This window comes from Phlebotomus papatasi, chromosome 1, assembly GCF_024763615.1.
Source record: "Phlebotomus papatasi isolate M1 chromosome 1, Ppap_2.1, whole genome shotgun sequence".
NCBI lineage: Eukaryota > Metazoa > Arthropoda > Insecta > Diptera > Psychodidae > Phlebotomus > Phlebotomus papatasi.
In genome coordinates this window covers 37,486,112-37,496,773 of record NC_077222.1, presented here as the reverse complement: position 1 = coordinate 37,496,773, position 10,662 = coordinate 37,486,112, and the positions used below count along the sequence as shown (strand labels likewise).

Sequence of the window (10,662 nt, the reverse complement as noted above, 5' to 3'; positions counted from 1 at the left end):
GTTTATGCCATTTTGTTGCTTCATTTTATTACTATTATAGTAATTATTACTACTATTTATTGCATTTGGGCCATTATCGAGGGTTGAATTTTACTAGTTCTGCAATTTAATTGATTCCTTTTCAATTGAAAGTTGATTTTTTCAATGGTTGTTATTCGAAATTTCAACCAGTTCAATTCAACTAATAGAATTCAACTAGCCAATTTCATCTCTTTTTTACTGTGTATAGGCTAAAGTGGTACAAGTTGGAAAGGGCTTTTTTGCTTGATAAATTTAGTACTTCATTTTTATTTGTAGGGTAAGTGTGCCAAATTCCGGCCAGCTTGCAATTTCGGCCATATTTTCTGTGCCTTGAATTTCAATGAATTTTTAATTTTTGCATACTCTTGAGATTGTACAATGCAAAAAATAACAAAAAATGTTGCTGCGACGAGCAAGATGATCTGAAAAAGACATTGAAAGAATTCTGGAAGGGCAAGGAACTATGACAACGAAGGTGGCCGAAATAGGCCACCAATTCTATGTCTACATTTTTATTCATTTTAAAATGTATTAAGAATGATTTTAGAGAAAATAAAGACGATAAACTGTCTGCAAGGTTCCAAGCAACACTCCTTATAAAAGAGTAACAAAAATATTCAATTTTTATTAAAAATATTACATTTCAAACTTGAGACTTTGTCGCTTGCATGCAACAATGCCGAAATTTGGCACACTTACCCTATATTTTCAATGCTTTAGTTTTATAATTTGATTCCTTGTGCTTAAAAAAAATAGTTACTGTATTTATCAAGAAAAAAATCCATGTCCAACTTGTATCGGCGAATTAATTTGAAAAAAAAATAATAGAGGAAGTATGCCATTTTTCAGTCCTTATGACCCACGTAACCGCTTAATATTATTTTGGATTAAAGTTTAATATATATAGTTAATATAGGTGACGAATAAATTGCTGATCTAAGTTTCAAAATAGTTAAAAGTGAGTTCATTCTCTTTATTAAAAAAAAAAAACAGAAAATTCTGTAGGGTAAGTGTGCCAAATTTTGGCATAGTTGCATGCAAGCGCCAAAGTCTCAAGTTTCAAATGTAATATCTTTAATATAAATTGATTGTTTTATTTCTTCTACTTAAGGAGTGTTGCTTAGAACCTTGTAGACAGTTTATCGTCTTTATTTTCTCTAAAATCATTCTTAATACATTTTAAAATGAATAAAAATGTAGACATAGCTTTGGTGCCCTATTTCGGCCACCTTCATTCTCATAGTTCCTTGCCCTTCAAGAATTCTTCCAATGTCTTTTTCACGTCATTTCGTTTGTCGAAACTACATTTTTTGTTATTCTTTGGCATTGTACAATCTCTAGAGTCTAGAGTATGTAGAAACTAAAAATTCATAGAAATTCGAGGAACAAAAAGGTGGCCGAAATTGCAAGCTGGCCGGAATTTGGCACACTTACCCTAAATATTTCTTTGGAAAAGTTCTTTAAAACTACCAAAAGTCTGGATTTCATTGCACATTTTACGATTTATCGAATATAACATCCTTTGATACACTTTTGATGAATGAATGAATTTAGGAAAAAAAAAATCATTTCTTCGCATGAAATGCTTACAAATAAACTATGGTGCAAATTGTTTTGTCATGAATTATTTAAACTGAATTTTCAATTAACTCTATTTCTACTAAAAAGAAATGAATGTGATTTTCCAATGCATGATTGTTGTACTGCAGTCATGAAAATTCAGAGAAATACATCACAATACCAAATGCTTTTGCAATTCAAATTCTTACACATAAAAAAGAACAAGGAATTGCGCATCTTTCCTGAAAAAAAAATTAATCTGTTTTAGTTCAATCAGGTTTTTTTTTTAAATTTGTCTAAAAAATTTGTAAGTCAAAATAACACTAAAAAATACCCAGAATATTTTAACGTTTTCCAAATTTAAAAATTCTTCCGATTTTATCTAAATGTGGTATTTTGATAAGACTAAACAAATTTCATAGACAGTTTTTTTTTTAAAGATTTATTCCTCATGTATCTATTCTTCCGCAACGTGGATGGTCAGCGGAAATCAGTAGAAATGTATAGCATAATTCTTTTCCTACCGCGCTTTTTTGTGCTTCGCTACACGAGCAGTCAAAGAAGTGACTAAACAAACAGTTGGCACAACATCAATAAATGGTAACACCTTTAGAACAATAGAACAACATTCTTCTAACTCCCTCGCAGAGAGGCGACTAAGATGGTAATTTTCTCTCCTCTTCAACTACATGTAGTAATTTATTGCACTTTAACATCTCGGTTTGAGGTGAAAGATGACCCTCTAATGCCTTGTTTGTTTGAACAATGTTAAAGAAACCGGTGAGCAATGGTGAGGTAGCTCTAGAAGGCAAAATAATAACATGAGGGAGTTCTGGCTACCCAATTTCAATTTAAACTTCACCACGTTCTTTGCACCAAAAACTGATTGTTGCAGTGCGTAAATGGAAAAAAAGAGAGAAGTTGATAAAAATATATTCAAATTGAATGATTAATGATCTTTGGCACATGGACAACTATATTTTGAACTCCTTTATGGTGTTTCTTTATGCTCTTTGATAAATGACTGCAAGATAATTATCTCTGAATATGGTCTTAAATCATATTTTTAGTATTCCTTCAATGTTGTTTCTTTTTTTTTCTATATATCTCTTCATGTTTGTATTAATTCCTTTATTTATTATTTTTTCCTGCGGGGAAAGACAGCAGACACGATATGGATAGCATTTCATGAAATTGAGATATTGCGGAGAATGAGGAATTGACGAAAAGAATTGGAAGTAGCAGTTTAAATTGAATTGTAAAGTGGACCTAAGTCATTAATTACACGAACATTCTTAAGAATGTTTTCACAGCAAAATATTACTACAGTAGCTTTAGCACTTACAAGTTCCTAAATACAGAAATGCGTCTTTACTTCCTCATAAGGGTTGTTCTTCAATTCTTGGTTTTTATTTTCAATTATTATTTTTATTTATACATTTACATAGGTTTTCAAGAGATAAGTTGCTTTAGTTTTTAAGATTTGACATTTATTTGGGATCAAAGCTTGGGATTGACAATATCATCCCTGATAGGGAAAAAATAATGAATATCCCAAACTCCCCTTAAACGGTTTTTAGAACTAAGGTTTAGCCAGTCATATGACTTATTAACCGCTCTTGATTCTTGTCTGTCAAAAATTTCGGACGATTTATGCTTCGCACAAATCACTTTTTTCAATGTGTTATAAATCAATTTGGCCCATAAGAATGTATATTTTAATAGATAGTTCAGTGCCTCAATTTTTCAGAAAAGGGGTCCCGGTCAAAATCCAGAAAGCCAAAATCCAGAACACCAAAATCCCGAACGCCAAAATCCCGAAAGTCAAAATCCCGAATGAGCCAAAATCCCGAATGAGCCAAAATCCCGAGAGCCATAATCCCAAATGTTCAAAATATTGACAGGGATAAAAGTAGTAGTGAGTATTTTGGCGTTCGGGATTTTGGCTGCCACCGATTTTTAGATAGCTTTTAGTGCACTATTTCGAAATATATCACACTGATAAGGCAATTCTCTTTTGGAAAATACTTGCTATTAGTCTTCAATGCGTCCATGCAAAAACGTACGGAAAAATGAATGTCGAGAGGCCCCTGGAAATTAGGCTAAGCCTTAGGTCTGCAGACCATATTACAAAAAGGTCGAGTTCCTCTAAGGAATGTTGTTGCAAGTTGCATGCATTATTATTATATTTAATGTTTAATACAAGGTTCAATATTTTCTGTAATCAAATTAATAAAAAGTGATCTGTTTCAGGCGAAAATTCAGTTATAATGAACAAATCATCATAAGTCTCTAAATAATCTCTATATAATTGCATAGAATTATCAAGCAAGATTTTTTAGGAAAAATCGACTTAGGTTTGGATAAGGACAATTTATTTATTGAATATTTAAAAGAAAATTAAAACCTTATTATTATAATTTTCAATTGAATTTTAAAACGGCCATATCTCTGCCCTTAAATGACAAGATTTGAAAAATTTTGGTGATTTTAAAGTTGTCATTAAATAAATACAACAACTCTTAAAACGCTATATTTTTATCAGATTTAATTGAAGGTTCGATTAATCGAAAAATCCATTTTCCAATATTCGATGACAAATATCTCGGATCTTCCATTTTCAATTTATATGTGTTGATGTGTGTGTTTGATTTAGATTTAGTTGTGATTTAGATTTAGATATTAGTGTGTGATTTAGATATGTTGTAGCTGAGGTCAAGAGCTTTCTAACGATGGGTCGCATTTTGACTTCGGTCTACCCTGATTCGAACCATATAGTAAGGTGGGGTAACTGGATTGTTTTCCGAAGAGTGCTACTTAAACGCTTGTTTTTGGACTGATAAAATTCTTTTTTTACTTCTTCTAAATCCATAGAATTATTCACTGTTTCATTCAGAAATAAAATATAAAAAAAATATCAAAAATATTAAAGAAAATTTATAAAATAATGATAATACTGAAATAAGTCAGCATGCACTAAGTGGATCACCTTTTCGCTAATTCACTTTCAATTAAACCTTTGGATTTAAAATACTTTTTTTACAAGGAAAAAACAATAAATGTTTTCAATCAACCACCTGTTATTAGCGAAAATATCACTGCTAGAAAATTTTTAGTGAAGAACCCAGCTGGCACAAGATTGAAATGAGTCGATTACACTCACTTATTTAATGGATAAAAATATTATTTTTGCTATTTCGCAAACTTGAATAGTTATATTTTGTTACTGTTAGTGACTATATTACGGAAATAAAAATAAAAATATTATTTTAAGTTGGATTAGTATTAGCACACTTAACTGTAAATGAAACTAACATTACAGGATCATCTCCTTGGTGTTTATTAAGCAATTTCTATAAAGTTTTAGTTTTAATTAATTATTTATATATTCAATTGATATTTTTATTCCACAAATTTATCATAGTCAGCTTTAAAAATTCTCTCATGTTACGTGGTCTGTATACCTAAGGTTTATCCCAGTTCTTGAAGGTTTTAAAATTCTAAACAATAGAAAATTTAAGTAATTTTTCAAAGTTTAATAAATTAATTATCCTTACCCCACAAGTAATTTCCCCAAAAACTTCGTCAGTTAAGAAATTAGAGCAATTGATCCATATGGCTAGGTTTAGATTTAAAACCTGTGTTATTATCCAAGATCAACTGGTGTGAGTCTCTTAATGTGGCTGAAGATTTAACTTAATCTGCTTTATCAAACTTTGCGGTGACTTTGAGTTTAACAGTCAAATTTAGTTTAATATTCATAAATCCAAGTTTCCCTTTGGCTAAATTCAGCTTTAAGAGAATCAAAGTCATTGTAATTTAGTGACTGTTGGTAGATAACTCTATCACTTAAATTTCCATCAATCACTTTGTGCTGAGTTTTTGTTTGTGTTCAATTCATTTGTATACATTTCAAAAATTATTTTGAAGGTCAGACGACGTTGTCGTGATAAAGCAAATTTTGATTACAAGTACCTCAGTATCAAGTCAACTGTAGAACGGTCAAGATGTGGTCAAACGCGAAAGTTATTTTGCGCAATGGTAATTGCAGAGTGTCTCAGTTAAGTGGAATTCTTAAAGTGGTGCGTAAATATTCTTTAAGATTTTAACAAATTATTGTAACTATTTAAAAACTAATAATTTCCCAGCACACATCATCAAGTGAAAATCAGCATGTAGCAGCTTTGGAAGTGGATACTGTTAATGTAAAGCAATACAATGAGGTTCCTGGACCAAGTGCTTTTGAATTGGTCAAGAGCTCTTTACCAGGAGGAAAATATTATAAAAAAGATTTTGCTGATTTTCTCTCATCGTTTAGACAAGAGTATGGAGATATTAGTAAAATTCCTGGAGTATTTGGGAAAAATGATATTATTCTTGTGTATGATCCTGAAGACTTTAAGACCGTCTTTCAGACTCAAGGGCAGTATCCCATTAGAAGAGGGGTTGATACGATTGTTCACTATCGGTCAAAAGTCCGGAGGGATTTTTATGAAGGTGTGATTGGTTTTGCAGAGTAAGTTTCATGCAACTATACTGCGTATAATTTTAATATTTAATGACACTTTTCTTTTATGATTAGTCAGGGAAAATCTTGGTGGGACTTTAGACAAAAAGTTAACGCTGTCATGATGAAACCGCAAATAACACGGAAATACGTTCCATCTGTTGACGAAGTCACTCAAGATTTTGTTAAGAGATTGCATTCTCTGAGAGATAAAAACATGGAAACTCCATCGGATTTCTACGCAGAATTAAATATGTGGGCACTTGAATCAATTGCCCAAATTACAATGGACACTAGACTTGGAATCTTCGATAATACAACAAACAAAAATATGCATAGTCTTATGAGTGACCTTAAAGTCTTCTTCGACCTAACATACCGGCTGAATTTTCAACTATCCTTTTGGAAATATTTTCCTACCGCTTCTTATCGCAAACTCACACAGAGCACAGATAATATGTATAAGTATGTGTTATGCACATTTTCTCAATATTAAGCTGAAAGCCTGACATTTTTTCTGAATTTATTTAAGAGTTATTCAACATTATGTAAATATTGGGATTCGGAAAATCAAGGACAACGCCGATGATGAGGAAAATGAGGGAGTTCTTAAGAAACTCTTGGAAATTGATCCAAAAGTTGCAACAATCATGGTGATGGACGCATTATTTGCTGGAGTTGATACGGTAAGTAAGGGCTTAAGATAACAAACGATTTAACATTTTTTCCTAATCCTTTTTTTCTCATTGTTTTGAATTTCAAATGGTTCAATGACATTGAACCATCGTGTGATTGTACCCACTAAATTTGAAAGTCATGAGTTCAAAGAAAATGACAGATAAAATAAAAAAATTTCGATTTTAAAGCAATTTTAGAGAAGAGGAACCATTTAATGCCATGCCCTGTTTATATCACCCGTAAATGTATATTTTCCTTTAATTATTTCGATATTTTAAATGTGTAAGTTTTAATATTATCAAATACTTAGATCTTGCAATGCTATAATATTGGAATGTGACACTCAATTGGTCAAGTTGTAGAGAAGAGTATTCGCTCTGTAATGCAAGTGTCACGGGTTCGAATTTCCTTTAGGTCACCAGAAATTTTTCTGGCGTTAAAGGTGTTCGGATTGCATCCAGTGAGCTTCACTGCACCTGATTCCACGAGGCATGGGACTGACAACCTCATCCCGTACAAGAAAAAATAATAATGCATGTCTAGAAATCCGCTTGCAGGAAGACCTAGTTTCTCTAAAGGAATGCAGTGCTAGCATTATTATAATAAATTATTATTAATTATACCGAATTGGTAAAGTGTCATAAGTTTTCTCGCGATTTCACCAGTGCTGTGGTCCTTTCGGGATGTTGACTGCCATCAATAAATATATTGGGATGACAATAAATAGGTTTTGGCATTAAATGTTCGCTCTGCTCTAACATAGTCGAGTTTTTAAAGTCTACTTCAAAATGATGGTCCATAGCTTAGTAGTAGGAGAGCAATGAAAGTCTTGACAAAATTGACAATTGTTCCACTTTTCGCTAATAAAACGTAATTTCGGATCAGAACGATATGACTGATTCGATTCATCCATTTCTCAACCGGATTAAGCGGTAGGATCTGTTTCAGTCTTAAAAAAAAAGAACCTTTCCAATGAATCCAGGCTTGCTCAATAGGTTTATAAAGTTAATCTCTAAAACTTTATAAACTATTTAACCTTTGAACTTGGAACCGTTTAGGTAAATAATTGAAGAACGGTAAGAACCTAGCCCCCGGCGAAGTGTTTTTCTATATGGAGCTGTTTGAAGCCAATTCACAAATTGATCAGAAACTCAGCTTACACTTCTCAGAACAAGACCGCATTAAAAAGATATATAGTATATTTATCCTTCTTTACAAGGCTCAGGGTCTTGTATACAAGGCTCACCTCAATATATCGTGTAACGATCATGAGTGCAGAAAAATTCCCATACGCATTTGTATGTGAAAGTCAGAAATTGGCTTCAACTTTGAAGGCCGCTCGCCAGGGACTAGGTAAGAACAATGCGTATTTGAAGAAAATGGCCTTTTAAACAATTTCAAAATATCTTTGTAAACAAGAATAATTTCTAAAGCGTTTTGAAGAAATTTCAGTAGGGGCAGGTGGGGCTACTTTGAACTCTGGGGCTACATTGATATACGATTTTTTCGCTTATTTCCAGAGGCCTAAAGAGAAAAAGAGGCCCAAAGAGGGCTTTTTTCCTAAAGAGAATTGTCTTATCAGTCTGATATATTTCGAAATCGTGCATTAAAAGCTATCTAAAAATACAGATCTCATAATGTTCGCTGAAATAGTACAAGAACTATGAGCAAATTTGTTTAAGTCGCGGTGCAATATCTGCAAAAATTTTTATAAGGAAAAGTGTAAAATAGCTTCATTTTTTATTAGTATTGATGGGCCCCTGCTTATTTCTAAAGAAAACTGAGCTTAAACGTAGTGTAATTTAGATAAACACTACAACTGTGGATCTAAATTAAATTATGCCAAGGCCCTGAATCCATTAGAAATATAAGAAGAAATAGTGTTTCAATATTGCTCCACAGCTCAAAGTAGGCCCATCTTCCCCTACACATATTTTTGGTTTAGATGGAGAAATAGGGGAGAAAGGGAGCATCAATCTTTTGTTGGTACGAATGGTAATATGTGTGGGGTCCTCTTTAAACCAAAAGTATCTATCTCTAACCAGTGGAGTTAAGGCTCTGGTAACAACCAGACATAGAAATTGATTATATTTTGTCCCTTCTGTGGAGTTCGAATGGGAAAAAATAAAACTGTTTCATATCTTGTATCGTTGTGACAACAAAGCTTCAGAAGCTTAACTATGCCTATTCTGAACTTTGATACAATTTTGTCTCATTGCAGACGTCGACAGCAACATTCTCCGTCTTATATGTTTTGGCTAAGAACCCTGAGAAGCAGGATAAATTGAGACAAGAGTTGATGAAGATTCTCCCAGAGAAGACGTCTCCACTTACTGTGGAAAATATGAGTAATATGCCCTATCTCAGGGCTTGCATCAAAGAAGCTTTGAGGTTGTATCCAGTGACCTTTGGGAACTTCCGCTCAACAGGACAGGATCTTGTTCTGAAGGGATATCACATCCCGAAAGATGTAAAGAATTCAAATTATATTCATTCGGTGTTCATTTTCTAATTTGTTTCCTTTTTCAGACTGATATTCTGATGGGTAATCAGATAACTCAAATGGAGGATAAATATTTTGATAAACCGTATGAATTTAAACCAGAGCGATGGATTCGACCACCAAACAGCAAGATAACTTGTCCCGTGAGTGCAACTTCTCATCCCTTTTCCTACCTTCCTTTTGGCTTCGGTAAGGAATTATAAATTTTATGAAATTTAAGCAGTGAAACTCAACCTTTTATTTATTATAGGTACGCGGATGTGCGTTGGTCGTAGATTTGCAGAGATGGAAATTGAATCCCTGGTGAGTCGGTTGGTGAGAACCTATAACATTGATTGGAGGTATCCTGACCCGAAAATTTCAAGTTTAACAATAAATATGCCAATTGGCGATATAAAATTCCGCTTATCAGAACTTAAAGAATAATTAATATAGGGAAGATGAGGATATAAAACCCAATTAATGTACCTTTTACCGCACTATAACATGTTTTGGAGGTGTCTTGTGACAAATTTGTATCGTAACTCCAATATTGTAAAAATGAATAAAAACTGATTGGTTTTAATTTATCGACTTTAGCTTATTCTGTTGAAAAAATAGAGAAAATATGGAAAATATATAGCATTTTCCGGTCGTTTTAATTCACGTACCCCTTAAACGGTCTTTGAACCTAATATTAGCCATATAGCTTAGTGTTCTTAATTCTTATGCGTCAAAAATTACAACATACAACCTGTGAAGGGGTTTTCATCGTTTTACCGTGGAGGTTAGTCACCATCGCCAAGACGACGATGGTCGCAAAGTATGGTGGGTTTACCATGAGAATAAATAGAATACAAATATAGTATCAATGCTTGGTTTTAATTAGGATCTTAGTCCAATGATCCCTCATCCAGTATTAGACAAGATGTGTGACTTTTAGACTCTCTGAAGTTGATTTTATTAACTCCGTTGGTTCTGAAGAATTGTTGATCATTTAAAGATCTAAGACAAAAAAAAAGTTTTTTGGAACTAATATTTATGGAAATATATATAGCATTTTCCGGTCGTTTTAATTCACGTAGCCCCTTAAACGGTCTTTATACCTAATATTAGCCATAGCTTAGTGTTCTTAATTCTTATACGTCAAAAATTTTGGGAAAAAATTACATAGTGCTGTAGGGTACTTAATCCTACTTAATGTAGGGTACTTAAATTTACTATATTTTGAAAAATCTCTAAATAATCTCTATAAGAATTGCAAAGAATTATTAAGCAAGATGTTGGGCAAACATCAACTTAATATTGGATATTAAGTGTAATTTATTTACTGAATATTAAAAAAAAATTAAAACGACTATTATTTAGAATTTATGAAATTTTCGGACACTTAGCTAAACTTTTAGTCTGAAAT

General features: G+C 32.6%; 1 protein-coding gene across 1 annotated transcript; it reads left to right on the top strand.

The window, feature by feature from the left end:
• The first annotated feature begins 5,529 nt into the window (after positions 1-5,529).
• On the top strand, positions 5,530-9,834 carry LOC129799022 (probable cytochrome P450 12b2, mitochondrial). Its single transcript, XM_055842611.1, has 7 exons — positions 5,530-5,663; positions 5,730-6,097; positions 6,164-6,553; positions 6,621-6,774; positions 8,988-9,236; positions 9,296-9,458; positions 9,520-9,834. Exons 1-7 carry the CDS (start codon positions 5,589-5,591, stop codon positions 9,693-9,695), a joined length of 1,575 nt encoding a protein of 524 aa, XP_055698586.1. The 5' UTR covers positions 5,530-5,588; the 3' UTR covers positions 9,696-9,834.
• Positions 9,835-10,662: the final 828 nt, after the last annotated feature.